This window comes from Cucurbita maxima, unplaced genomic scaffold (assembly GCF_002738345.1).
Source record: "Cucurbita maxima cultivar Rimu unplaced genomic scaffold, Cmax_1.0 Cma_Scf00003, whole genome shotgun sequence".
NCBI classification, from domain to species: domain Eukaryota; kingdom Viridiplantae; phylum Streptophyta; class Magnoliopsida; order Cucurbitales; family Cucurbitaceae; genus Cucurbita; species Cucurbita maxima.
In genome coordinates, this window is record NW_019272019.1 from 6,523,668 (window position 1) to 6,548,031 (window position 24,364).

General features: G+C 33.8%; 3 protein-coding genes, 1 long non-coding RNA gene and 1 pseudogene across 9 annotated transcripts; 3 read left to right on the plus strand and 2 right to left on the minus strand.

Moving 5' to 3' along the window:
• Window positions 1-2,303: 2,303 nt before the first annotated feature.
• Window positions 2,304-3,043, plus strand: LOC111475090 (50S ribosomal protein L31, chloroplastic-like). The gene is made up of 2 exons (XM_023119791.1): window positions 2,304-2,478; window positions 2,565-3,043. Exons 1-2 carry the CDS (start codon window positions 2,407-2,409, stop codon window positions 2,892-2,894), a joined length of 402 nt encoding a protein of 133 aa, XP_022975559.1. The 5' UTR covers window positions 2,304-2,406; the 3' UTR covers window positions 2,895-3,043.
• Window positions 3,044-4,303: 1,260 nt separating this feature from the next.
• LOC111475103 lies at window positions 4,304-12,772 on the plus strand. Of its 2 annotated transcripts, XR_002716329.1 has the most exons (10): window positions 4,304-4,439; window positions 4,520-4,583; window positions 4,665-4,785; window positions 5,776-5,974; window positions 6,216-6,344; window positions 7,021-7,121; window positions 7,595-7,721; window positions 8,471-8,553; window positions 8,621-8,706; window positions 12,412-12,772. It is a non-coding gene; the product is annotated as an uncharacterized LOC111475103 (long non-coding RNA). The 2 variants fall into 2 exon arrangements; XR_002716328.1 differs by lacking the exon at window positions 4,304-4,439 and having other exon boundaries at window positions 4,448-4,583; window positions 5,792-5,974.
• A 758-nt stretch (window positions 12,773-13,530) lies between these two features.
• On the plus strand, window positions 13,531-15,670 carry LOC111476392 (annotated as a pseudogene).
• A 655-nt stretch (window positions 15,671-16,325) lies between these two features.
• LOC111475053 (bifunctional nuclease 1-like) lies at window positions 16,326-19,597 on the minus strand. Of its 4 annotated transcripts, none has more exons than XM_023119785.1 (11): window positions 19,221-19,597; window positions 18,594-18,902; window positions 18,326-18,496; window positions 18,179-18,228; window positions 18,019-18,075; window positions 17,834-17,899; window positions 17,679-17,753; window positions 17,389-17,507; window positions 17,213-17,304; window positions 16,659-16,714; window positions 16,326-16,559 (listed from the first exon to the last, which is right to left on the minus strand). In XM_023119785.1, exons 2-10 carry the CDS (start codon window positions 18,892-18,894, stop codon window positions 16,662-16,664), a joined length of 984 nt encoding a protein of 327 aa, XP_022975553.1. In that variant the 5' UTR covers window positions 18,895-18,902; window positions 19,221-19,597; the 3' UTR covers window positions 16,326-16,559; window positions 16,659-16,661. The 4 variants fall into 4 exon arrangements, with proteins under 4 accessions (XP_022975553.1, XP_022975544.1, XP_022975542.1 ...); XM_023119776.1 differs by having other exon boundaries at window positions 18,594-18,959; XM_023119774.1 differs by having other exon boundaries at window positions 19,128-19,597.
• A 1,832-nt stretch (window positions 19,598-21,429) lies between these two features.
• Window positions 21,430-24,009, minus strand: LOC111474977 (transcription factor bHLH110-like). Of its 2 annotated transcripts, none has more exons than XM_023119754.1 (6): window positions 23,509-24,009; window positions 22,755-23,400; window positions 22,347-22,544; window positions 22,044-22,103; window positions 21,894-21,953; window positions 21,430-21,806 (listed from the first exon to the last, which is right to left on the minus strand). In XM_023119754.1, exons 1-6 carry the CDS (start codon window positions 23,652-23,654, stop codon window positions 21,645-21,647), a joined length of 1,272 nt encoding a protein of 423 aa, XP_022975522.1. In that variant the 5' UTR covers window positions 23,655-24,009; the 3' UTR covers window positions 21,430-21,644. The 2 variants fall into 2 exon arrangements, with proteins under 2 accessions (XP_022975522.1, XP_022975521.1); XM_023119753.1 differs by having other exon boundaries at window positions 22,038-22,103; window positions 23,509-24,005.
• Between the last annotated feature and the right edge of the window lie 355 nt (window positions 24,010-24,364).

Below are 24,364 nucleotides of genomic sequence, written 5' to 3' on the forward strand. Positions count from 1 at the left end.
TATTTATGTTTGGTTATTTTAGGGTTGTATTATAATTCTTTTTATATTCTTAAAGGATTCGGTTTGGTGGATTTTAGTCGAAACGTAAGTACGTTTTCAAATAATGTGTTTGTTTTAATTTAATTAAATTTTCTATTAATTTGATTACTTATTTAAATTCATAATCATATGGAAAGAAATTAACAATTTAAAATTAAAACACCCATCCAACTCATCGATAGAAAAGTGATTTTATTCATTGAACTTCTAACCCGGTAATCTTAACCGTGCCGTGTACGGCCCACAGTCACGTCATTTATTGATTTTATAAAAAAAAAAAAATCAGAAAACCTAAAATAATATAAGTTGTTGGCCACATATTTCCAGCCAAATGGACGGTTAATATCCATCACAAAAATTAAGTATTAGGAGATCACGTGATCATTAAATCGGATTCTGCATCATCTTAAGACCCACCGGGGAATACATGACAGTTCCATTATTAACACCTAAAAGCAGTTGTTGAGGCCTTTTCTTAACCACCATTTTTTTACTCTCTTTAATATAAACTCTCCTAACTTTATGGTCTAAAAATGCCAACTTTTGAATTGGCGAAACAAGAACTTTATGTGAGAGTCGAAGCCCCAAAAGGGGAATTGGGCATTTTTTTGATAGGGGATCAGGGTGGTTTTCCTTGGAGATGGAAAATTCGCCCGCCGGGTTTTATCAATTTGCAAATTCTTCCTCAGTTAGTTAAAAGAATGAAATTTGCTGATATTATGACAATACTAGGTAGCATAGATATCATTATGGGAGAAGTTGATCGTTAAAATGATAATTGATACATCACAAGTCCAAGATATAAAAATTGTCTCATAATAATAGAGAGAGTATTATTTAATTATAAATTCATGTTAATAGCTTAAATTAGTCGGACTTTCATAATCCAACACCTCCCTTCAAATTAAGTACCCTCCCCTTCATTGAGGCTACCTCTGTTACTAGACTTTCATTTATAAAAATATCTTTAAGTTTGGAGGAAAAAGTAAAGTTTAAAAATTAGTTTCAGCAGCATTTTCTAAAATTTTTCGTTGAAAACATATACAAAGCTATCTTTCAACGAGGATAAATGGTCAACTTTTTATTGATTCAATAATAATTTTAAATAAAAAAATAAACTTTCACAACAAAATATTAATATCAACAATTCTGTTTGTTCAAAAGTTTTATTACCATCTCTTTTCACATTTTTATTATGATTAAAAATATATTGGTTAACTTTTGAGAATATCAGTACACCAAACCTTCAAAAAATTAAAATGTTATTTGAATAATTTTTAATGTAATAAATATAAAATACATTCAATAATTATCAGATTACAAGAAACCACCTTTTAGCAATATAATTTGTTAGCACATCCATCTAAATAATAATTAAACTATAAAATTTTAGTTAAAGGCAAGTTCAGTGGCGTTCGTGCAATTTTGCCAATTATGAACAATAAAACACGGCACGAATACTTGTTATTTGGCCATTTGCAAGATTTTTTATATTTTTTTATTATAATTACACATTTTCAAGAAAAGTGGTGGAAATAATAAAATAAACGAGATTGAGGATGATCATGCTCACAAGTATCATTAAATATTATATTTCAATAAATTTAAACTGTTCGTACTAAATTAAAAAATATATATAAAAACATTAAAAGGAACAGAAACAATGAATTAAGTTTTATTTTTCTCTAAACTATCCCTGTAAGCATACACGCATCTGGGTAGCTGTCTGAATTGGAGACACGTGTAATACAAATCTCTCCCTGATCATGACGTGAAGGTTGCTGCATTTCTGACCTTACACGTGGCATTCTACTATGTAGATCGTTGAATAGGTCTGCGGGGAAATTAACAAATCGGGCGAATATCATTGTCGTTTCAGTGTATGCAAGTCGTGCTTAATTAGGCTCATGATCCGACAAGTCGCATCGATAAAAACATGGCATAAATGTGATTGAAACAATTGATTCCATTTGTATTCTTGGAGGATACATGAAAGAAAAATGGGTTTATTGTTCGTCATACATAACAAAATCAGTATTTAATTTAGAATTTTCTATTATACTAACTTTGATTAGTCCAAGAATAAATAGTGTTAAAGCACGTGCGCACAAATGGATTGTAATTTGATATATTATTCAAAAAAACATCATAAAACAAATTAATTAAACTTGAGAAATACAAGGCTCAAAACTATGAAATTATAATTTACACGTGGGCCCGAAAAGCAGGCCTCCATCAGGAAGGCCCATTTGAAGGCTCAAAACTAGCAGGCCCAAAAGAGAAGGACGAGCGAGTGGCCATGCGACAATGCCTTGAAGAAGAACTCATCTTCTTCTTATCCTCACTTCACCGCACTCAAACGCAGCAATGGCGCTGAACCTAACAAATTCCTTTCTTCAACGCCCAATTTCCCCGGTCGTCGCACCGCCGAAGAAAAAGGTACTTTCCCCTTATTCCCACTCCTAATGTTACGACAGCGGGGACTGTACATTTATTTTTTTCCTAAATTTCGGCGCCATTTCCAGGAATTTGGAGCGAGAAGTCACCGGGCGGTGGTGACCTGCCGGAAAAAGGATCTTCACCCCCAATTCCACGAGGATGCTAAGGTTTATTGCAATGGAGAGCTGGTGATGACGACGGGTGGAACCCAGAAAGAGTATTCGGTGGATGTGTGGTCGGGAAATCACCCTTTCTATTTAGGCAGCCGCTCTGCCCTGCTCGTAGACGCCGATCAGGTCGAGAAATTCCGCAAGAAATTCGGAGAGCTGTCGCAGTTGATGGAGATTCCTGTCCTTAAAGGGGAAATCATTCTGCCCACGAAACGAAAATCCGGCGGCAAAGGGAAGAAAAAATAGAAGAGTTCGGAGAGTTCAGTTGGCCTGGTAATCTTTTAAATTCGACTTCATAATACGATTTTGGGGTTTTCTCTTGTATTTCATGTATGTAATTTAGAACAATCGAAATTAATTTGTCTGAATCGAACAATTTGTTTCTGTTTGTCGCTTGCATTGCGTCGCTGTTTGTTGAGAATGATCAATGCCAATGAAGAGTTCGATGAAACTCAATTGGTTAATCATAAAACATTAATTAAAATAGAATAAAATTATGCTTTAAAATTTACAATTACTTTATTTAGTTTACTTTCTTTTATAGGAAAAACAGTATATGTCAATTAGGCTGACACATACACATACGTACTTTGGTTAATAGTTTTTTTAATTAGTCCTTAATCGTTCAGCGCTTCAAATTTCTTTTAATGTGTTCAAATCTATCAATTGAATAATTTTGTAAATAATTGATGTATATCAAATTATTGTTTTGTAAATATAATGATTTTATGTGACTCATAAATTCATTATTTGAATTTTATATTATTTTTTCAATAAAAATCAGAATTATTTTTATTAGCATAATTTCCAATAATACTTATTTAAGACATAAGGATTATATTCAACATTTTTTTAGTTTATTTATGGATTAAATAGATTTGTACATTTAATTTATGGGTCAATAATACATGCATTAACCAATGTTCCTATTACCAATAATAATTCATTACCTTTCTATTAAAGGTTTTAAAAATTATTTGAGAGAGTTTTAATTTATTGTTCAATATATTAAAGATAAACTGCAGAATTTTAAAACATTAATGGAAGTTGAAAATTTTGTGAAAGATTAATGCGGAATTGATAATTATTAGATAATTTAATAACCTTAAAAAAAAAATTACTTGATATAAAATAGAGAATGCGCGGGCCGGCGGAAGAACGGGCGCGGGTACGCATACGCGGGTTCTGAAAAAACCTCCGCATTCCACGTTTCTTTCATTCCGTGAACGAGTCTTCGAGAATTCTCGCAGAGAGAAATTTTGATGCTCCGAGTCTTCAGAAGAAATGATTTCACTCTCTCTTCGAAGTCCGAACTCGTCCGCAAGACGATATCATCCACAGCGTAAAGATCTCTCTTCTGGTGAAGGTCTTCGCCTGAAGTTGAACACTGAAGTTCATTTCTACAAATGCTGAGTGGCTGATCGGCGTTCTCTTCTCAGTTGTTTGGTTCCATTGAAGCGGACCTTGATTCTACTAAAAGCAATCTGCCAAAGGTCCGATCAGGTGCATGGAGATCTCAAACTCTCTTTCTCTTCTGTTCATTTCTACAAATGCTGAGTGGCTGATCGGCGTTCTCTTCTCAGTTGTTTGGTTCCATTGAAGCGGACCTTGATTCTACTAAAAGCAATCTGCCAAAGGTCCGATCAGGTGCATGGAGATCTCAAACTCTCTTTCTCTTCTGTTCATTTCTACAAATGCTGAGTGGCTGATCGGCGTTCTCTTCTCAGTTGTTTGGTTCCATTGAAGCGGACCTTGATTCTACTAAAAGCAATCTGCCAAAGGTCCGATCAGGTGCATGGAGATCTCAAACTCTCTTTCTCTTCTGTTCATTTCTACAAATGCTGAGTGGCTGATCGGCGTTCTCTTCTCAGTTGTTTGGTTCCATTGAAGCGGACCTTGATTCTACTAAAAGCAATCTGCCAAAGGTCCGATCAGGTGCATGGAGATCTCAAACTCTCTTTCTCTTCTGTGCTATTCAATTCTCTTGAATTTAACTCTCGACTGTTTGAATTTTAGACTGCGAGGGAATCTGCCGGATGAAAATCGTACTGGTGCAGGAGTATGCTGCTGATTGGACTTACAGATGCGAAGAAGCTATCAATCCTGTCCTCGCTTATCTGGATCATCTCCTCTTTTTGTATGTCTGTCTACCTTGCATCGATATATATGTCCAAGGAGTTGATCCTTGACTCCTATTTTTCCGTTTTCTTTCTCTCGGAAGTTTAGTGAAAGAATCTCCTGAACACTTTTCATCGGTTTCCTATCTCATTTTAAAGTGTGATTAGCAATATTTTATTTCTAGTTTCTTTTTTCTTTCATGAGATCGTTTAGTGAAAGAATCTCCTGAACACTTTTCATCGATTTTCTATCTCATTTGAAGGTGTGATTAGCAATATTTTATTTCTAGTTTTTTCTTTCTTTCATGATATCGTTTTGTGAAAGAATCTCCTGAACACTTTTTATCGGTTTTCTATCTCATTTTAAAGTGTGATTAGCAATATTTTATTTCTAGTTTCTTTTTCTTTCATGAGATCGTTTAGTGAAAGAATCTCCTGAACACTTTTCATCGGTTTTCTATCTCATTTTAAAGTGTGATTAGCAATATTTTATTTCTAGTTTCTTTTTCTTTCATGAGATCGTTTAGTGAAAGAATCTCCTGAACACTTTTCATCGGTTTTCTATCTCATTTTAAAGTGTGATTAGCAATATTTTATTTCTAGTTTCTTTTTCTTTCATGAGATCGTTTAGTGAAAGAATCTCCTGAACACTTTTCATCGGTTTTCTATCTCATTTTAAAGTGTGATTAGCAATATTTTATTTCTAGTTTCTTTTTCTTTCATGAGATCGTTTAGTGAAAGAATCTCCTGAACACTTTTCATCGGTTTTCTATCTCATTTTAAAGTGTGATTAGCAATATTTTATTTCTAGTTTTTTTTTTCGTTCATGAGATTGTTTTGTACTCTGTTAAACTGTTTTATCGTCGGTAAGTTTTGAGAAATTGATGAATTGTTTTCTGCATTCCAGTAAGACAGTGAATTATCGGTGCAACTTTCTTTTCGTTTTGAAATTGGATTTTCTTCAACCTACTCGTGGCCGCCGCCGATCTCTGTGCTAATTCTGTTCATAGTTTTTGAATGTTATAGGGATACAAATGGCTTCAAGAAATGGATCCCACTGCGTGAGTGTTTCAAACCTAATGGCTTTGTCCGCGCATAGGCATCTTCTGTGGAGAGATGTAGTCGTGCACGGATTGTGATGCTGCGTGTCGAATCTATGTGCAGCATGTAGTGATTCTGTTATTGGATTCCAACCATGTTGATGCTGAGGTACGTTTCTATATTCATTTCATGCTAGTCTTGCTTGAACCACGTCATATTTGTGAACAGTAATTGTGATAAGTGACGCGATAACTTAGCCAATGTACACTTGTTGAGTCAATGATAGTTCATGTGAACCTACAAAAGTGATAGCTCAAGAATGATTAAATCTTCATCATAGAACAATTGAAGTCTTTCGAAGAAAACAAAATCAATAATTCTGACGGTATATTCTTACCGACATTGGTAGGTCCATGTCCTTGTATCGAGAGAATTCCTAAAGGCTATTGAGAAGAATGTCTTGGGTCAGTGCAGGACGAGTCAATGTGCATCGAGACTCTTTCCTCCTCCAATCTGACCATTCTATTTTTTTCTCAAGGTAGAGTTTCTTTGAGCTTTCTTTAACTATTATCCTTCTGCTGATATTAAACACATTTAAGAATTATCATATAATGCATACAAGCTTCTAACTTTTTTGTTACACAGTAAATATACTCATTATCAATAAATTCTCTAGCTTACTGCTGAATCAACTAAATGTTCAGAGCCATAATATCTATTGACTGTTTTGAGTGTTTCATGGTGTTGGAGGTTTGCTCATTTTTTTCTTGCCATGGACTACCTTCAAATATATACTTCTATTAGTAGGAAGCTTGTTCTGACGTCTAACTGGTTTTTTGGTATCTGATAAACTCCTTGGGAGCAAGGAAGTAAGTTTCAAATAACTTTCACGGTGTTGTTCATTCAGAGATAAGTTAGAATGAAAAAAAAAAAAAAAAAAAAAAATGAAAAACATGAAAAAAAAGTCACAAAATAGNAAAGAGAATATGAGAAGCGGTTGGAGAATTTTCTATTACCTTTGAATGTGATTTACAATTAAAATTGCAGATTTGTAATTGAAAGGGCAACCATGATCCAACTGTCAAGAACTAACAATCATCTCATATGGAAGAAAAACATTTTTCTTCTTTTAATTTATTTTTATATTTTAAAGAAACCATTTTATTAAAGAATCTTTTTTCTCAAAATTGTTCTTGTTATAACTGTTTCAACAGCGTTTATTGATGAGTACTTATCTGGAAGTCTTTACTTACGATCTATGCATCAGATATCAGAGTTAAGGTATATGCCCACTGCAATTCATTTTGACTACAAGGTATATGCCTACTACAATTCATTTCTGTGGTTCATTATTAATCCATTGTCGGCTAGTACTACAAAGTTTTAGGTGAATTTCGTAGACCTGTATCTAAAACCTTTTAAGAAGTAGGAAGAATACTATGATCAAGAGAACAAAATAGTTCGCAACTAAACAGATGTTTGTGACATCGCTAGAGGCAGAAAATTGTTACAGGCTAAGGGTTGTGAATTTACAACACAACAAGGGTACATGCCAAAGTTGTGGCTGTACTTCTTTTCTGTTAAGCATGAATTGGACATTTATTTATTTTACTAGAGATTCATTGTTTGTGTCCTAATTATTTGATTGTTATCATTTTTTTTTTGTGCGTCATATTCTTCACTGATCTTCAATTTAACCATCTGCTCGTTGAGTTTTTGTCCAGAAGCTCCTCAAGTAGTTGTTTTGTCCTGCATCCCTCATTATACTTATTTGATGCTCATATGCAGATCTGGATGCTTTATTTCGCAGATTTAGTCCGCTGTTTTATTGTCCACTGCGGAAGCATGATCTTCATGTCAAACAAAGGGATCGATGGAGTTCATACGTGGCATATATCTACTGACAACATTTGGGGTATGTTTCATCTATCGATTTTTTTTCAATAAAAAGTTAATGATTTAATTTCTAGTTAATGTACGTTAGAATCCACTATCGATTCTTTTGCGAAAAAAAAAAAAAAAAAAAAAGGAAAATTTCACTCTTTTGAAATTCTTAAATATGTAGTATATATTTTTGTCAGACGTGGAAAATTCCACTAGTGCAGGAGAGAAGGGACAAAACGAAATGGTTTTATTACTTGGGATCTGAATGGGTCACACATTGATTAGAATTATCTGTTCTGTTACTTGTTGAGGAGAATTTCTGAGAATGATGTTAATTTTGTCTTGAACTGTTTTGGCTTGATTTTATCGTTCATTATTTCCATGCCATGGAGTATTTTTAATCGGAACTAAGATGTTCTTTTGAATGAACACATGAGGTTTTCCCAAAACGCAATTGATTGGTTTGTTTCGAATGTTTGTTCTAAATCTCACAGTACGACCCTGTACGCAATCTTTTATTAATTTCTTTCTTGCATATTTTTTTCCTCACTAATCCGGTTCACTTTGCACTCAATTTCTTTCATCATTATTGTTGTTATAATAGTTTCAATTATTTTACTGTAATAGTTAAAAACCTTAAAATGGTTTGTTATTTGTTATTATACGTATAAAAAGTAATTTCTTTTATGAAAGCATTTGTTTTCATTTGCTTTCTAGGTGTTCTATTCTTTTTTTGTGGTTTTGATATATGGTTCGCTCATGTGGCAATGTAACAAATAGTCAAGGTAGCAATGGTTTCATCATTTGCCGATGAACTGATGATTCAAACGCCAAGGCCATAGACTGAAGATTACTCCTTTCAGGTTACATCTCCAAAACCTAGATTTGAGAGTTTTATGTTTGTAAATTGAACTTGTATTTGGCCGACAGAAGCTAGAAAAGGTTCTGAGAGGGCGTGCTTCTGAAACTGGAAGGAAGTCTTCAAATGACACTGGAGGAATGATCTTAGACTCGTCGTAAGTTCTCGGTATCCTTCTCTATCCTAAATTCAACGAAATTTAATTTCTCACAATTACTATTTTCTATTTTTTTTTTCTTAAGAAAAAACTATATCAAATCTAAAATAGAAATGAAGTAGATTATAAATTATAAATTAATAAAAGAAAATATGGTTTATGAATTAAATTTATTAAAGAGTATAATTTAGATTATTTACTTTAAATTTTCTAAAAGGAGATTAGGAAAAAAAAAAAAAATAGTTTGCTTAAATATATCCTGGGGTGCTTGAACCACCTTTTTTTTTTCTTTAAATAATTTATAATTAAAAAAAAAAAAAAAAAAAAAAAACCCTCGTAACCTTTTGGTTTTCTGTTTTCTTTTACCTATTAGTTCCTTTGTTTTGTTGTCTCCTATTTGAAGAAATTTAAAATCAATAAAGTTTTGAAAATTAAGAAATAGTTTTAAAAAACAAGAACAATTTTTTTTAAAAAAAATTATAAATCAAATAGCTATTTAGATAATCATTTAGTTTTAAATTTTTTAAAATTGAGTTTATAAACACCTTTTAGTTTTTAGTGTTTTAAAACTATGGTAAAAAATTATGAGAATCAAACCTTATTTTCAATGGTGTTCCATTTTCAATCAATCCCAACTTTTACCGAAAAGATGTATTATTATTTTAACTTTTTTAGTTTTCCAAATTTGAAATTCAAAGTGATGTTTTTAAAAAATTAAAATAAAATGGTTTCAAGATTTAAAATAGGTGGAAAGAAAAATAAAAAATTATAGAGATCGAAGAAAAATGATAGAAAGAAAGGGATGAACTCGTTTCACTTTTTTTCTTTAAAACTTCACATGCAATATTGAATAGTTATTAGATGGGCTTTGGTAATCAATCATTAGAAATTTTGTCTCCATTTGATAATCTTAGTTTTTAATTTTTTAAAATTGAGTTTATAAACCTCTTTTAGTTTTTCATGTTTTAAAATTGAGTTTTATAATCACGATTTGATAAGAGGAAAATTATCATAAAAAACTATGAGAAACAAACCTCATTTTCAATGGTGTTCCATTTTCTTTAAAATTCTTTTTTTGAATTCTTAACCCAATTTTAAAAAACCCAAGATATGTTCTAGGTTTTTTGGTTTTCTAAATCTGAAATTCAAAGCGATATTTTCAGAAATTAAAATTAAATGGTTTCAAATTTTAAAATAGGTGGAAAGAAAGATAAAAAAATAATTGAGATCGAAGAAAAATGATACTAAGAAAGGGACAACTCATTTCACATTTTTCTTTTAAACATCACGTGCAATTTGTAAGTATTTTTCAAAACAATAATCAAATACATGTTAAAATACAAACTTGCCTTTATTCTATTTAACACTTTAAAAAAAATTGATGTCTAATTAAACATATAATTAGAACTTTAGTCCTATTATATTTCGAATATGACAAGTTTAGAAAGAGGGAAAGGAAGTTATCTTAAGTTTTACCCCCAACTGCAGTTGGGTTTGGCAAACTAATATATAATCAATGAAATTATAACTACCGTGTGAAAGGTAAATTCACATTTTTTTTTTATAGATTTCTCAAAAAAAAAAAAAAAAAAGTGAAATTTATCTACTTATCAAATAAAAAATTATTGAATGCAAATTAATAAATGAATAAATAAAAGCATACTGCATAATTAAGAAACTAAAAACAAGAGGCTAGTTAGAGATAAGCATGCAGCAAGCATAATAGACGTTCTTTTTAAATATAAATAAAATTTTAAAATAGCAGTAAATTACCATTTCAAAGATAAATTCACATTTATTTTATAGATTTCTCAAATAAAAATTAATAGGGAAATTTATTTATTTATTAAATAAAAGTTAATGAATGAATAAATAAAATACCACTGCATAATTAAGAAGCTAAGAACAAGGAGCCAGTCAGTGATAAGCATGCAGAAAGAATAATAGACGTTACTTTTTAAATATAAATAACATTTTAAAATAAACTATATTGGAAAATAGCAAATTGCCACGTCAAAGATAAATTTGCATTTTTCTTATAAATGTCTCAAATAAAAACTAATAGTGAAATTTATTTACTTATTAAATAAAAAATTAATGAATGAATATAAAGCATAAAGAAACTAAGAATAAGAAGCTGGAACATGTAGCAAGAATGATAAAAGTTATTTACTTTTTAAATATAAATAAAATTTTAAAATAGTCCATATTAGAAAATAGAAAATTACCATGGAAAAGATAAATTCACATTTATTTTATACATTTCTCAAATAAAAACTAATAGTGAAATTTATTTACTTATTAAATAAAAAAATTAATGAATGAAAACTAATGAAGGAATATAAAGCATAATGCATAATTAAGAAACTAAGAACAAGAAGCTAGCTAGAAATAAACATGTAGCCAAAATAATAGACGTTATTTACTTTTTAAGTATAAATAAAATTTTAAAATAGAACATATTAGAAAATAGCAAATTACCATGTCAAAGATAAATTTGCATTTCTTTTATAGATTTCTCAAATAAAAATTAATAGTGAAATTTATTTACTTATTAAATAAAAAATTAATGAATGAAAACTAATAAATGAATAAATAAAAGCATACTGGATCATTAAGAAACTAAGAACAAGAAGCTAGTTAGAGATAAAGCATGCAGCAAGAATAATACAGTTAATAGATAAAGCTTGCAACAAGAATAATAGATGTTATATACTTTTTAAATATAAATAAAATTTCAAAATAGACTGTATTAGAAAATAGCAAATTACCATGTCAAAGATAAACTCGCATTTATTTTATAGATTTCTCAAATAAAATCTAATAGTGAAATTTATTTACCTTATTAAATAAATATTAATGAATGAATAAACAAAAGCATACTACATCATTAAGAGTCATTAAGAGACTAAGGACAAGAAGCTAGCTAGAGATAAGCATGCTGCAAGAATAATAGACGTTATTTTCTTTTTAAATATAAATAAAATTTTAAAATAGACCGTATTAGAAAATAGCGGATGAATGAAATTTATTTACTTAGATAAATTCGCATTTATTTTATAGATTTCTCAAACAAAAATCTAATAATGAAATTTATTTACTTATTAAATAAAAAATTAATGAATGAATAAGGAAAAGCAATCTGCATAATTAAGAAACTAAGAACAAGAAGCTAGTAAGAGATGAGCATGCAGCAAGAATAATAGACGTCATTTACTTTTAAAATATAAATAAAATTTTAAAATAGACCATATTAGAAAATAGAAAGTAAACTTCTTAGTGAGATAAGGCGTCAAATCATTGTTTCCATGTAAGAAAGTTTTAATATTAGATATACGTTGTACTTACCAGACGGCTCAAGTTGTTCCTCCATTTGAATTACTTCACCAATAAGTCGGAGGGTATTGCTGCAGCAGCAATAAATGCATGGTGGGATACATAAAAACATTTTTCATGTCGCCGAATTTAGTTCTCGACCAAACTTTATGTCGGCCTTCCTGCACAGAAAAATGAATTGTAAACCATACGAAAGTACTCTACTCTGCCACGTTTGTCAGTAGAATCACTCGTGTACTTTTCCCTAAACCATGTCAAAGGTTTTCCACCGCATTTTTTTCGTTTTCTTTGTGTATATAATAATATTGAATTACCATTAGGGCCTGATCTCTTTAAGTACTTCAAAACCTGACACATTCGTTGTTGCAGAAAACTGTAGTGGCAGTGGAACTGCCACGTTGGTAGTGCAAGCAGCAGGTGATGAAATCGATATCCCACCAAAAAACACGATCACTGTCATCGGCGAAGCTGATCCTGTGAAGGTCATCAAGAAGGTGAGAAAGTTCAGAAAATATGCTGCAATTTTGAGTGTAGGACCTGCAAAAGAGGAGAAGAAAGATGGGAAGAAGGAGAGCAAAGATGTCATAAGTCATCTCCCAAAGACATGTCGCAAGTGCGATGTCTGATGTGTTATCAACAAAGATGCTTATAGTTACAGCTCCACTATCTGTTTAGGAAATTAGATATGGGTTTAATTTATGGGTAATTTCTTATCTATCTACATTGGCAATCTTCTACTACTTCAACGTTCAAAACTACTTTGTAAAAACAATTTCTTAAAGTGTGATCTATGCTTACTAAGATAACTACTTACCTTTTGACTTGGTGTGTCTTGTCAACCCCTATCAAACTTTAGACAAATAGGGAGATGTAAAATGGGATAGAATAGGTTTTTCCTAGATTATTGAAGATTGAAGTGTTGTTCTATTACTATTTGACTAAAATTTTCAACTCAACTATCAATGATTAATGGACTCCCAAAATATATGGTTACCGTGCATGGCCCGCCAACATTAACAATTTGTCATGATGAATTTTTATATTCATCAAACTATTGATGATAAAGATGTTTAATATGCTTTAATAATACTTTTCGAGGAAGAACAAAGCTCTAATACTAAACAGAGGTATTGAAAGAGAAATTTAATAATGTATAATCGAAATCGATGTAGGTAATGATTTAAAATGTAACATTTTTGACCCAACTATCTACCGTATAATCTTAATCCTTGATTTTAGTTTTTCAAGCACGATGTGAGGCCATCCCCTACCCACATCGTCAGATATATGGGCTCTCCAAATAAATGGGCTTGGGTAGTTCCACGTAAACCTCTAGTAACCAACTCAATCAAAAGGCTGGTTGCAAAAGGCCGATACCATAACCTTGAGCAAAAAGTCACTCCATGTACTTCTAAACTAAAAAAAACCCAAACCAAAAAGGTCCGTCCATTGGCATAGGACTTCGTTCTTGTACGCCGCGTGGAACCAATGCGCTCTTACAAACAGTCGATCGTCGTTGTCGAAGAACTTGATGTGCTTACCGCCAACCAGATGTTTGACTCTGCAAATGTTTACTTGGGCGCAAAGCTTACTTCATCCTTGCGAGGACTTAAAGTCCACAAGCTAGAAAAAGAGCAGCAATTGGCCTTGATCATAGATAGGAATCAAGAATTGGTTGACAAATTCGAAGGCTTCAATTTTAAGTGGGTTTTGGTTTCTTCGCGAAGAACCACGATGGTAATGCGCATGAGCGGACAGATGTTAGGCAGTTCGAGCTAAGCTTTCACAAGAAACACAAGGATATGGCATTAAGATTCTACCTTCCGCATCTTCTGCGAGAAGCAAATGCCATTAGAGATGAAAAAAAAAAGGCCGTGAAGCTCCATACAACAGATTATAGTGGCACTGATTACTGGGGTACAATCGACCTCAATCACCCAGCGACATTTGACACAATAGCCATGAACCCTGAAACTAAGAAGGCATTGATCGAAGATCGCAATAAGTTCAATGAGAGGAAAGAGTCCTACAGAAGAGTAAGAAGGGCTTGGAAACGTGGTTATTTGTTGTATGGACCACCAAGCACAGGGAAATCAAGCTTAGTTGCTGCCATTGCTAACTATCTGAAGCTTAAGATTTATGATATGGATCTGAGGGAAGTCCAATACAATTCAGATTTAAGCAGATTATTGATTGGCACAGAGAGCCGTTCAATATTAGTAATTGAGGACATTGATTGTTCTGTTGAGCTTCAAGATAGGAGTTCAGATTCAGAAAATCAAACCAAATCTGCAGATGAAAAGGTAGGTCCCTGACCTGAAGGAAACTAAATATTTTGTATCCAAAGCTACATGACATATCGAGGAAGCTACTTATCAAATTGTTTGTTGCAATAAGATTACTCAGTATGGGTTATTGAACTTCATTGATGGCCTATGATCGAGCTGTGGAGACGAGCGGATAGTGGTATTGACCATGAACCACCTGGACCGGTTGGATCCCGCGTTGTTGAGACGCGAGCACATGGATCTGCACCTACATATGTCTTACTGCGACTTCAGTGGTTTCAGATACTAACCTATTAATTCAGCAACATTCCGTCTTTGGATAAAATGAAGAGCTATTGAATAAAGTTGAGGCAATGAAGAGTGACAACGTTACAAGGAACTCGACTGCCAGACCTCAGAATAGAGTTGCTGCTACTGTTACCCCCCTAAAAATCAACTAGAAATTTTTTTACCTAGGATTTTCATTCTCACATTTCGAATTAAGAGTCCTAGACTCCGTCTATCTCTGCTTTCGTATTTCTCATTTACGGATGTTTCTCTCTTGTCTTTCCAACTTCCAAGCAATAGACCGAGCTGAATTATTTTTATCGTACAGATGCAATCAGAGTTTGTGCATGATATTCCCCTGCTCCTGTAAAATGCCACACGCATCTCGGAAATCGAATTTTCTGTACTATTTTAGATCATGAATTGAGGTTTCGCAAGTTTTTCTCTAAAATTTACACCGATCACTAAGCGAATTAAACAAAGAAAGATACTATAAGAGGCTACATTTGTCAACTAGACAAATATAGTTCATAAGAGAGAGCACCTGTGGCCTAGATACTATAAGAGGCTTCGGACAATCGAAGTTCTTCACTCCTAGTTTTTGTTCTCCCGTTCCAATCATTGGAAAGCATCTCCACATAATCCATAACAGATCAACCAGTTTTGATCTGTATCAAACCTTCTTTTCTCTCGTTTTGCTCTTCTAAGTTACAGTATTCTAAAGTACAGTAGCAGTACTAGTCAAGCGATAATCCGATTGAAGTCCGGAAAGCAGGATTTCTTATTTTGATGATATATCATTGTCATAATTTCTCAAGTTCAAGGAACAAGAAAGTTCGATTATCAGAATTAACGAGGCAACACGTAATTCTACGATAGACTTCGCGGAAGTACACAATGTTCAATATCAATAACATAGACATAATCGGAACCTAAATCTACACAGACTCGCAGAGATTTATACGCAGTTACTGTAGAAGAACGGAAAAACAGATTCATACTTACCTCGGAAGAGAAGCTGCGCAGTTCCAAGTTGATTTGAAAGAAAATTGTCGTCCGATCAAACTCATGCGTCGCGATAAACAAGAATCATCAACTGTATGTCGTACGCTTCAAGAAATAACCATCGCAAAAAGCATGGTAGTGACCTTACATGTAGAGACAGCGAGGCCGAAAACTTCATGCCGGATCGCATTTTGCATTTTGGAGGGAATAAGGCTAGTTCTATTTTTCGCTCCAATCGTGCAGATTAACAATTTTCATTATTTATACTCGGGGGACCTAAGCACACAGTTCTTGCCGGTCCTCCGCGATGTGGGATTCCATCTCTTCCAAATTTACCCTTCTCATTTCTTATTGTTAAGAATATCATATTTTAATCTAATTTTTATTTCAGCGGTCCCTTTAATATGTAGTAGTTTCTAAAATGAAGCTTTCAACATTAATAGACACTCCCTTTTTAGTTCATTTTAAAGCACAATAATCTCAACTTCGATAATAACTAAGCAAATTAATAATTTAAATGCATTTCAAGTTGCAAATAAATAATTAGTTATTATCAGTAACACATTTACAGCGTGTGTCCATTACAAATTAATTACTCCAGATTAAATAATTGTTTAACTAACAAAAATCATATTTTAAAGGTCTAGATTTAGGCGAGCTACTAGAATGAAAACGGGACTCTTGGCTATCAAATTATGTAAGCAATGTTGGTCATTTGACAAATTCATGATTGTGAAGCATCAAAGGATTTGGTTATATCATGCATTTCACAAAGAACACATCTGACGATCTGCAAACACACACATATATATAGATATCTATACGTATATTCACAGAGTTTGCTAAATACATAACGCAAGTAGAAAGAGGCGAGAGGCAATGTAATTTACCCACGCAAACCAACCTCGGCCCCGAACAATTACGTTCTATGTACATGTACTCTTTCTCCAGGAGTAACTGAAGAAACGGAGAGTATTTTTCAGTCTACATCCTCTTGATTCAACCAAAAAAGTGTGATAGAAATATTGAATATAGAGAATGAAGGAGTTGGTCTACCTCTTACGCCAAATTCCTCCTAGCCCTCAGAAGATTGAGCTTGTCCCTCCATTGAGCTGAAATGCAGACCAACAATGAGAACCAAATGTATATTGTACAGCTCACACGCTGAATATAATCTCACATCAATGGCAAAATGGGGCTTGTCTAAGCAAATGGATACCTATGATGATTTTAGAACTATCTAAACAGAACGACAATCACTTGAATAAATAATTTTGTATCGCTGGAAAAGCCAAAGGATCAACGGGTCAAGTTTGGATAACATCCTTTTTCGATTGGGTATGGCTTCGACTATTCCTCAAGCCCGCCAATTAGATGCCTCTCTCAACCCTCCCTTTCTCATATCATTTTGTTTGTGTTTGGAAAAGTACAACCCACAAGGTCATCCCACATAAGCAATTAACTATTCTCGGTCTTTCGACCTTTCACATGAACACCAACACGTTCAACGACTCTCTGGTAAAACATTACTAAAGAATGGAAGCTTCAGTTCTAAATCAAAGAAGTAAAATTCATTTAGAACGATCATAAATGAACCACAGAATAGGTACCAGCATCTCTGTAGCGCTCTTCAACAGCAGCAATCAGCATATTCCTGATAAGATTGAACTCTTTGGCTTCAGCACAAGGCTGACCATTAGGCCTGAAAACAAAAGAATTCAATTAAATCCCATTTTCTCTTGTCAAATGAACCAGGAGTCTCAAATTGTCAAAATATTTTTATTACCTATCCACTTCGGTGAATAATAAGCCATCCGTAGCAGGGGCCTGGGAGGGCAGCTTCCCAGTTTCAACAACTCTCATGCCATCACTGTAAGCAAGATACTTGTTCACTTGAATTGGGACCTGCATCAATTGCAAGATGCCTAATATTTGAAAAACATCTAAATATTTCAGCAATTCAACGCCACATACTAACTGAAATATTTTGACAATTCTTTTGGCCACACACAGAGGCACTTGGCCCGAGTTGCTACTCTCAACCAAGAAAAGTAAGCATGAAACAATTTCAGTTACCTTGCATCGGACTGCAATGTTTATTGCATCTGAAGGTCGGAGATCGAAGCTGATGCAGTCAGTCTCACAACCAATCTGAAACGCACAAAAACTCAAATCTCTTAAACTTATCTAAGAAAAGAGTACAGAATCCAGAGGGAGAAACTTATACATGCCTTTGAGAGATATAACTGAGCAAAATATGCCTCGTGCACTCTCTTCGTAACCCTTACGAGTTTGACCTGCATCGATAAATAAAATATTCGCGACTAAAATTACAAACAGTCCACATCCCACATCCCACTTAAGCTTTAAACTCAAAAGACAAGGTGGAAAAAGAGAAAGATGAATCAAAGCATACTTCATAACCCATCTTTTCAATCATCTCTTTCACCACTTGATACATAGTTGGTCTGGCCTGGAACCAAATAATAATAACCGTTAGAAATTCATTCCAAAGGCATATAATTCGATTTCCAAAATGTTATATCCAATCTCAAGAGAAAACAATGCAAACATACAATTGGAACGTTTCGCATAGCAGCCATAAGCAGCACGCTTGGCATTTCCACTACAAAAGATGAAATGTTGGCAAAAAAGTTCGAATTCGTTAAAAAACACTAAGAGCATGCGTTAGACAGTATAATCGAACATCGAACGATACGTACACACGATTATGGGAAGAAGAAGACCAGTCCCATCTTCCATCTTCAACACAATTGCAGGATGTGGAGCATAATCCGGCAGATGCCCACCGTGAGGGTTGTTGTGAACACACCTTAAGTGCCTACCATCCCTCATTTTAATCACGAACTCATCGGCAACACTTGTCACCTCAACTATACAGCACAAACAAACCAAAGGCCATTTCAATTAGGTAATAGCACCATAAAACCAAAACGAATCATGATGAATTAGGCCATCAGCTCAGCATACCAGCCTCAATCACGCTCGATTCAACGTATTCTTCATCCTTCCCGTTGAAGTTCTCTGCTGTACTTCCATTGTCGTCCGATGATGAATTGAAGCTGCAACACAATGTCTTGCATTTTCTAGCACAGCCTTGCTGAGAAATACCTGGTAACTTGGCACGCAAACCGTTGGTCCCAGCAAAACCCCATAATTCACCTCTTCGAAACCTAAAAGCCATTAAAGAACGATTTATTGGAAGAGTACAGAATCCTGCTTGCTTGGCGCGCATAGTTGGGCAAACAACCGGTCCTTGCAAAGACCCCATCTCGCGTCCTTCAGTTCACCCAAATGTGAATGATCAGATAAAACTAATGTGCAAAATCCCCAATCCTGACCAAATATACAGAAATAGGAATTGGCGATTCGAACGCATATAATTGGTGAACGCTACAAAAAGGAAACTGAAAGTTGAAGTGAAGACATTCGAGCAAAGAAAATTAAAACAGTCTCAGCCATCAGTTCGAATGAACTACAGTCGGATTCAACGTTTTCCATTACCTATCAGAGATATCTATCGTTATCGTCGGTGGGAAATAAAGCGAGTCTTGATCATCAGTCTTAGCACTGAGAAGTGTTTGAAGATCCGTTTACCTTTTATACGAAAAGTAGGCCGTATCACGTCAAATACTCGTAACAGAGGTCTCCGATTAGTACGCTACAAACGGCGATCACAGCTCGATCCGGTAAAACAATTCCCGCATCCCGAAATTCTAGAATGAAAAATCTAAATTTCAAGAACGGAATCGATGGCTAAATTTAAGTTAACAAATTACCAACGACACAGATCGAAGAAGGAAATTGACAGATAATTGAAAGAACAAACTCGGAAGGACAAAACCGACAAGGTGAACGGATAAGGAGGAAATGCAAACGGGGAAGAAGATAAATGGATTCTTCAATGGAGGAGTGTGGAGTGTGAATGAAGACTTTAGAGCTCATAACACCCGCCATTGCATAATGATTCATTCACTCATAGGTAGTCTAAATTACCATTATGCCCCTGGAAGCATCGAGGAAGAAAAGGACGAATTTATTTAATGATTGATTCTTTTATTCTTTCGGGAACAATAATTTACATCTTTAAATAATAATTTTATAGTTTAAATATTATTTTTGTTCTTCTTTTTTCAATTTTTTAAACGCCCATTTTAAATTTCATTTAATTCTCTTGAATTTTAAAATTCATTTTAAATTTCCATTACAACCCTTAAGCATTTTGTTTTATCCTCAAGTTTTTATAAAGTATTTTTAATTAAGATTCTATAAGACGAGGATCCAAATAAATTACAGTACTGTTGGAGGGTGTTTATGACCTTTTCGGATGAGAGCAAGGCAATGGACAAAATTGGGTCTGTTGTCCACCGTCGACGGCGGCTAGCCAGATCAAAGGGTTCGATCAGCGCCACGTGTATTACAACCGTCCTGAAACGTTCTTGGATAAGGCTACCCCGCAGACTAAAAATATCAATTTTCTCTTCCACTTCTCCTAAAAATATCTTTTCCCAAGGACTTCGGCGGTGACAGCTCAAGTGGACGTGATATTAATAATCGACTTTCTTATCTCTTTTATTGTACATTATTTTTTTTCTAATAACATATATCAGTCAACCAAAAATTAATTAATTGTAATTTTGTACAAAAAAATTAATTAAAATTGAAATTAAGCTTAACGAGTCTCCCAAAACAGCTAATCAAATATCTACTTTTAAATTACAAGGAAGTTCTTGAAATACATGCATATTCCAATTATATATAGAGAGGGAGTAAAATATTTGCAAATTAGACTTTATAAAAACGTTAATCCACATGCAGAGAGAACACTGAATGTGCTAATAATCATCCATTTATCATAATTATTTTAAATAGAATATTCACTTTTTTTCCTTTTTTTTTTTTTTTTGGTTATTTATAATTATTGATCCTTTTTTTTAAATATTATTACTTTTTTATGTTACTGATATAATCACAAATTAATCTGGAGCGTTGATAAGTGGATTTATATTTTAGAAATTTTAAAATTTCCAACCTGTACAATATTATATATGTACTAATAGATACATAAAGAACCATTTGTGTTATTTATCATCGTATTATATGCCCATATAATTTTAATTAAAAAACATTATGTAGCAAAATTCAAACTAATGAAAGTAATAATTATTCTCACCCCTATAACAATCCCTGAAAGGTTAGCTCATTTGATGAAGCAATCTTGGACCTTCTTCGTTGTGTTGTGCTTGGATGCACTTTTATTCCACACACCAGTAATGAGATTCTAACCGCTCCCATTCAAGATTTTCGTGCCACCACAATAACATGACATTGAAAGAGTGACTAGCACCTGTTGTTGACTAGCTCGCGAGTAGCATTCAAGGTCGGCATAGCATAGCATCAAAAGCATGTATTTTTTTTTATTTCTCTGCTAACTTTTTCTAGGTCTCCTTCCTGTATAATTGAATTGTCGATATCAATCGAATTTATACTAACGGAAGAAGACAATATCTCTTTTTTTTCTAAAAAAAAAAAAAAAAAAAAAACAATCGGGTCGGTTGTCTTTCCTTATGATCTTATTGAGACTCTAAGTGATTCTCTATCTAATTTGTCGATTTTCTTCTTCATTCAATATATGAAAGTTTATTCTTTTGGTTGAGTTAATTTATATGAAAGTAATAATATTTTTCCTCAAGGTTTTAAATTGCATCTACTAGTTAGAGGTTTCCACATCTTTTTTCTCTCCACGATAGAATTTTTATTACTAATATATAAATCTAAGTAAAATAAAAGTAAGGTGGCGCAAAACTAATTAAAGGGTAATAGGATAATTAACAGATAGCAAAATAAGGATGTGAAGTTTGATCCAAGGGATCATTAACAATACATGAAATGATTAATATTAATGGATCAAACTTGGTCCATTTCTGTATCTCTCCATTGATTTAAACAGACTGACCAAATTTGCTCCATTAATTCACAGAGCCCTAGTCTTTCTTAAACTCATCCGAGAATAAATATATTTTAATTATATTTATCAAGAGTTCCTCCATTAGACCCCGTCGGCGGCCAAATTCCGCCGCCGTCGCCGGTCACGTAAGACAAGCACCCCAATGGAACCAAGCACAGCCCTCTACTTCTGAGATCTCGATTTGGCCGCTCTTCATTTCCGTCCTCCACCGAACTCTATAAATATAATAATACAAAAATTAAATCCAGAGAGAAGAAAACCAAAATTCTTTATTATTATTATTATTATTTATTTATTTTTACCCGATGTGTTGGCCTTGTGATTTTGTTGGAGGAGGGCTTCATGTATGGAACGCTCAATGTCTGCAATTTTAAAGGGTTAGTTTGTATGAAACGACACCGGTTCAAACGGGAAGAGAAAGAGAATAAAGGGGAAAAAGGAAGTACCTCGACCTGATTTTGAAGGAATTTTATGTATCCAATGGCCTCCATTAGCACAGATGCTGTGTCTGTCTGCAACATATCAGCAGCATTACACGTCATTCTAAAACCTACGTTTTTATAAGAACAACGAACAAACAAAACAGTGCCCAATCCTAGAAAGAGCTACCTAGAACTCTATGAAGTATCTAGGATTGTTCATTCAAAAATCCCAGTGGGTCAAATCATTCATAATTTATTACATCAATTAATTAACCATTTAAATTTATTTAGAATGTTATTAAATAAATGTTATATTATGTGTTAAATAATTACCTTGCCAAAGGGTGCGACCAATTGTTGGAGGGCTGCAATTCTATCACCCAATTTTTCTTTTCTAACCTTAAATGGAGGGCAAGAAGCGCGTGAGTCCAATCGCGATTTCTTAGGAGGAGGAGATTGTTGATTCAGGCTGGACTCCATGGAGTTACAAGGTCGTTTAGGTTCGGTTGCTTCAGTGCTGAAGGGTTTTCTCTTTAAGAATCCAAAAAGAAAAAGAAGAAAGTGGGGCGAAGACAAATCAGCGTTTAAGGGATGGAAAAGAAACGAAAAGGAAAGTAAAAGTCGTTGATTCAGGCAGATGCATTTACAATTACAAATGTATAAAGCTGAAAATACCTTCCATACTGCATTCTCTAATGCAAAAGATCAAACTTTTGAAAAAAATGGGTAAAAAAAACTCACTTTATTTGGAATGCATGGGAGGCTCGCCGGCGGCGGATGCATCTGGTCTTGAAAATCGGAAAGCGTTTGTTTAAAAGAACCAAAACTATCCGGCGAGTGGCTGAAATTGGCGGCGGAGAGCAACATATCGGCCGGGGTTTGTAAGTTCAAATCTAAGGAATTTGAGAACGCCGGCGCCGGAGATGAGAGGTTCCAATTAGAGACATTAATACTAGGGTATATTTGAGCGAAATGGGGTCTATTTGGTTTGGTAGGATCACCACCGTTGATTTGACAGCCGGATGAAATAAGGGTTTTGATCAAGAGCTTGTTGGTGAGGTCATTAAGATCCGAATCATTGTTGCTATTATTCTTTACTTGATTTGTAGAAGGAAAATGATGGAAATCTTGATTTGTAGATGAAGGGTTGTTCAAGATTTGTGTGAATTTGGGGAAAGATGAGATTTCGTCTTTGATTTTTCCAGCTTGTGGGTCGTGTAGAGATTGGGTGAAAAAGGTCCCTGTATTCACGGCGCCACTCCACTGAAACCCCAAATCTTGAAGCATTGAAGAACTGTTTGTATTTTTCTGCCCACAATCTGATCTACTTGGACACGAAGTGAATCCATTGAATATTCTTGGGTTGTAGTTGCAACTATTACTATTCCTGTCACAACACAACAGTAACAAACAAAAAACTTGGAAACCCTAATCAAGCTCAAAGATCTCAATTATTGCTGTTTTAAAAGCATATAGTAAATCAAAGTAAACTTACGGGGATACGTTTGGAGTCCAGCCATGGCTGCTTCCAAGGCCTAAACACGATGAAATGACGGGCAAAGAGGAAGACGAAGACGAAGAAGAAGAAGAAGGAACAAGAAGCTGTTCTTGAAGCTGATGGAGATTAGCCGCAGAATCCATATACACAACCACTGAAGGTGATAGGTAATAAATATATAATATCTATATCTATATATATAAACAATTTTTTTTTAAAAAAAAAAAAGAAAAAAAAAAAGAAAAAAGGGAGCTTGAAAATCCCAAGAAGAGAAGAAGATGATGAGCAATCGAGACTAAAAACGAGTAGCAGCTGAAGGAAGGGCGGCCCCCTAGTAGTATAGCTTTGTTCTAAGCGTTAAGAATCTGAAGCCATAGCCAAATTCCCAGGCAACACAAACCAACACATCATATTTTGCTTTAAACCAAACTTTTCCCCTTTTTTTATTATTAATATTTGGCTTACTAAAGTAGCCTTGAAAAGAAAGAAAGAAAGAGAGAGAGAGCGTGGGGTTGTTCATCCCCATACCCCTCTGAGTAACTTTAATTATTTTATTATATTTCTTTAAATTAGGGCTTTTTTTTCCGAATTATCTGCAATTACAGGAAGATGATTACTTCCTCTCCCATCTGATTAAGAAACCCAGCTGCCTTCCATCCCAAGGCTTGAGAAGGGATAATATATATAAATAAATATATATATATATATATTTGTATTTTTAATGATATAACTGTGGAGCTTTGAAGTTGAAGATTGGGAATTATGGGGACATAATTTTATTATCCACAAAGGCCTCATGTTATGTTCTGTAAGAGTGTCCCATGGTCATCATTGTTAGTAGCATGCATTAAAA

Coding starts and splice junctions, on each gene's coding strand:
- LOC111475090 (XM_023119791.1), top strand. CDS start 2,407: ATGGCGCTGAACCTAACAAATTCCTTTCTTCAACGCCCAATTTCCCCG. Junction 2,479..2,564: donor TCGCACCGCCGAAGAAAAAG/GTACTTTCCCCT, acceptor CGCCATTTCCAG/GAATTTGGAGCGAGAAGTCA.
- LOC111475053 (XM_023119785.1), bottom strand. CDS start 18,894: ATGGGGTCTTTGCAAGGACCGGTTGTTTGCCCAACTATGCGCGCCAAG. Junction 18,229..18,325: donor TCTTCTTCCCATAATCGTGT/GTACGTATCGTT, acceptor CATCTTTTGTAG/TGGAAATGCCAAGCGTGCTG. Junction 18,076..18,178: donor CTATGCGAAACGTTCCAATT/GTATGTTTGCAT, acceptor ATTTGGTTCCAG/GCCAGACCAACTATGTATCA.
- LOC111474977 (XM_023119753.1), bottom strand. CDS start 23,654: ATGGATTCTGCGGCTAATCTCCATCAGCTTCAAGAACAGCTTCTTGTT. Junction 23,401..23,508: donor TGGACTCCAAACGTATCCCC/GTAAGTTTACTT, acceptor GTGTTGTGACAG/GAATAGTAATAGTTGCAACT. Junction 21,807..21,893: donor TCACAAGGCCAACACATCGG/GTAAAAATAAAT, acceptor TTATATTTATAG/AGTTCGGTGGAGGACGGAAA.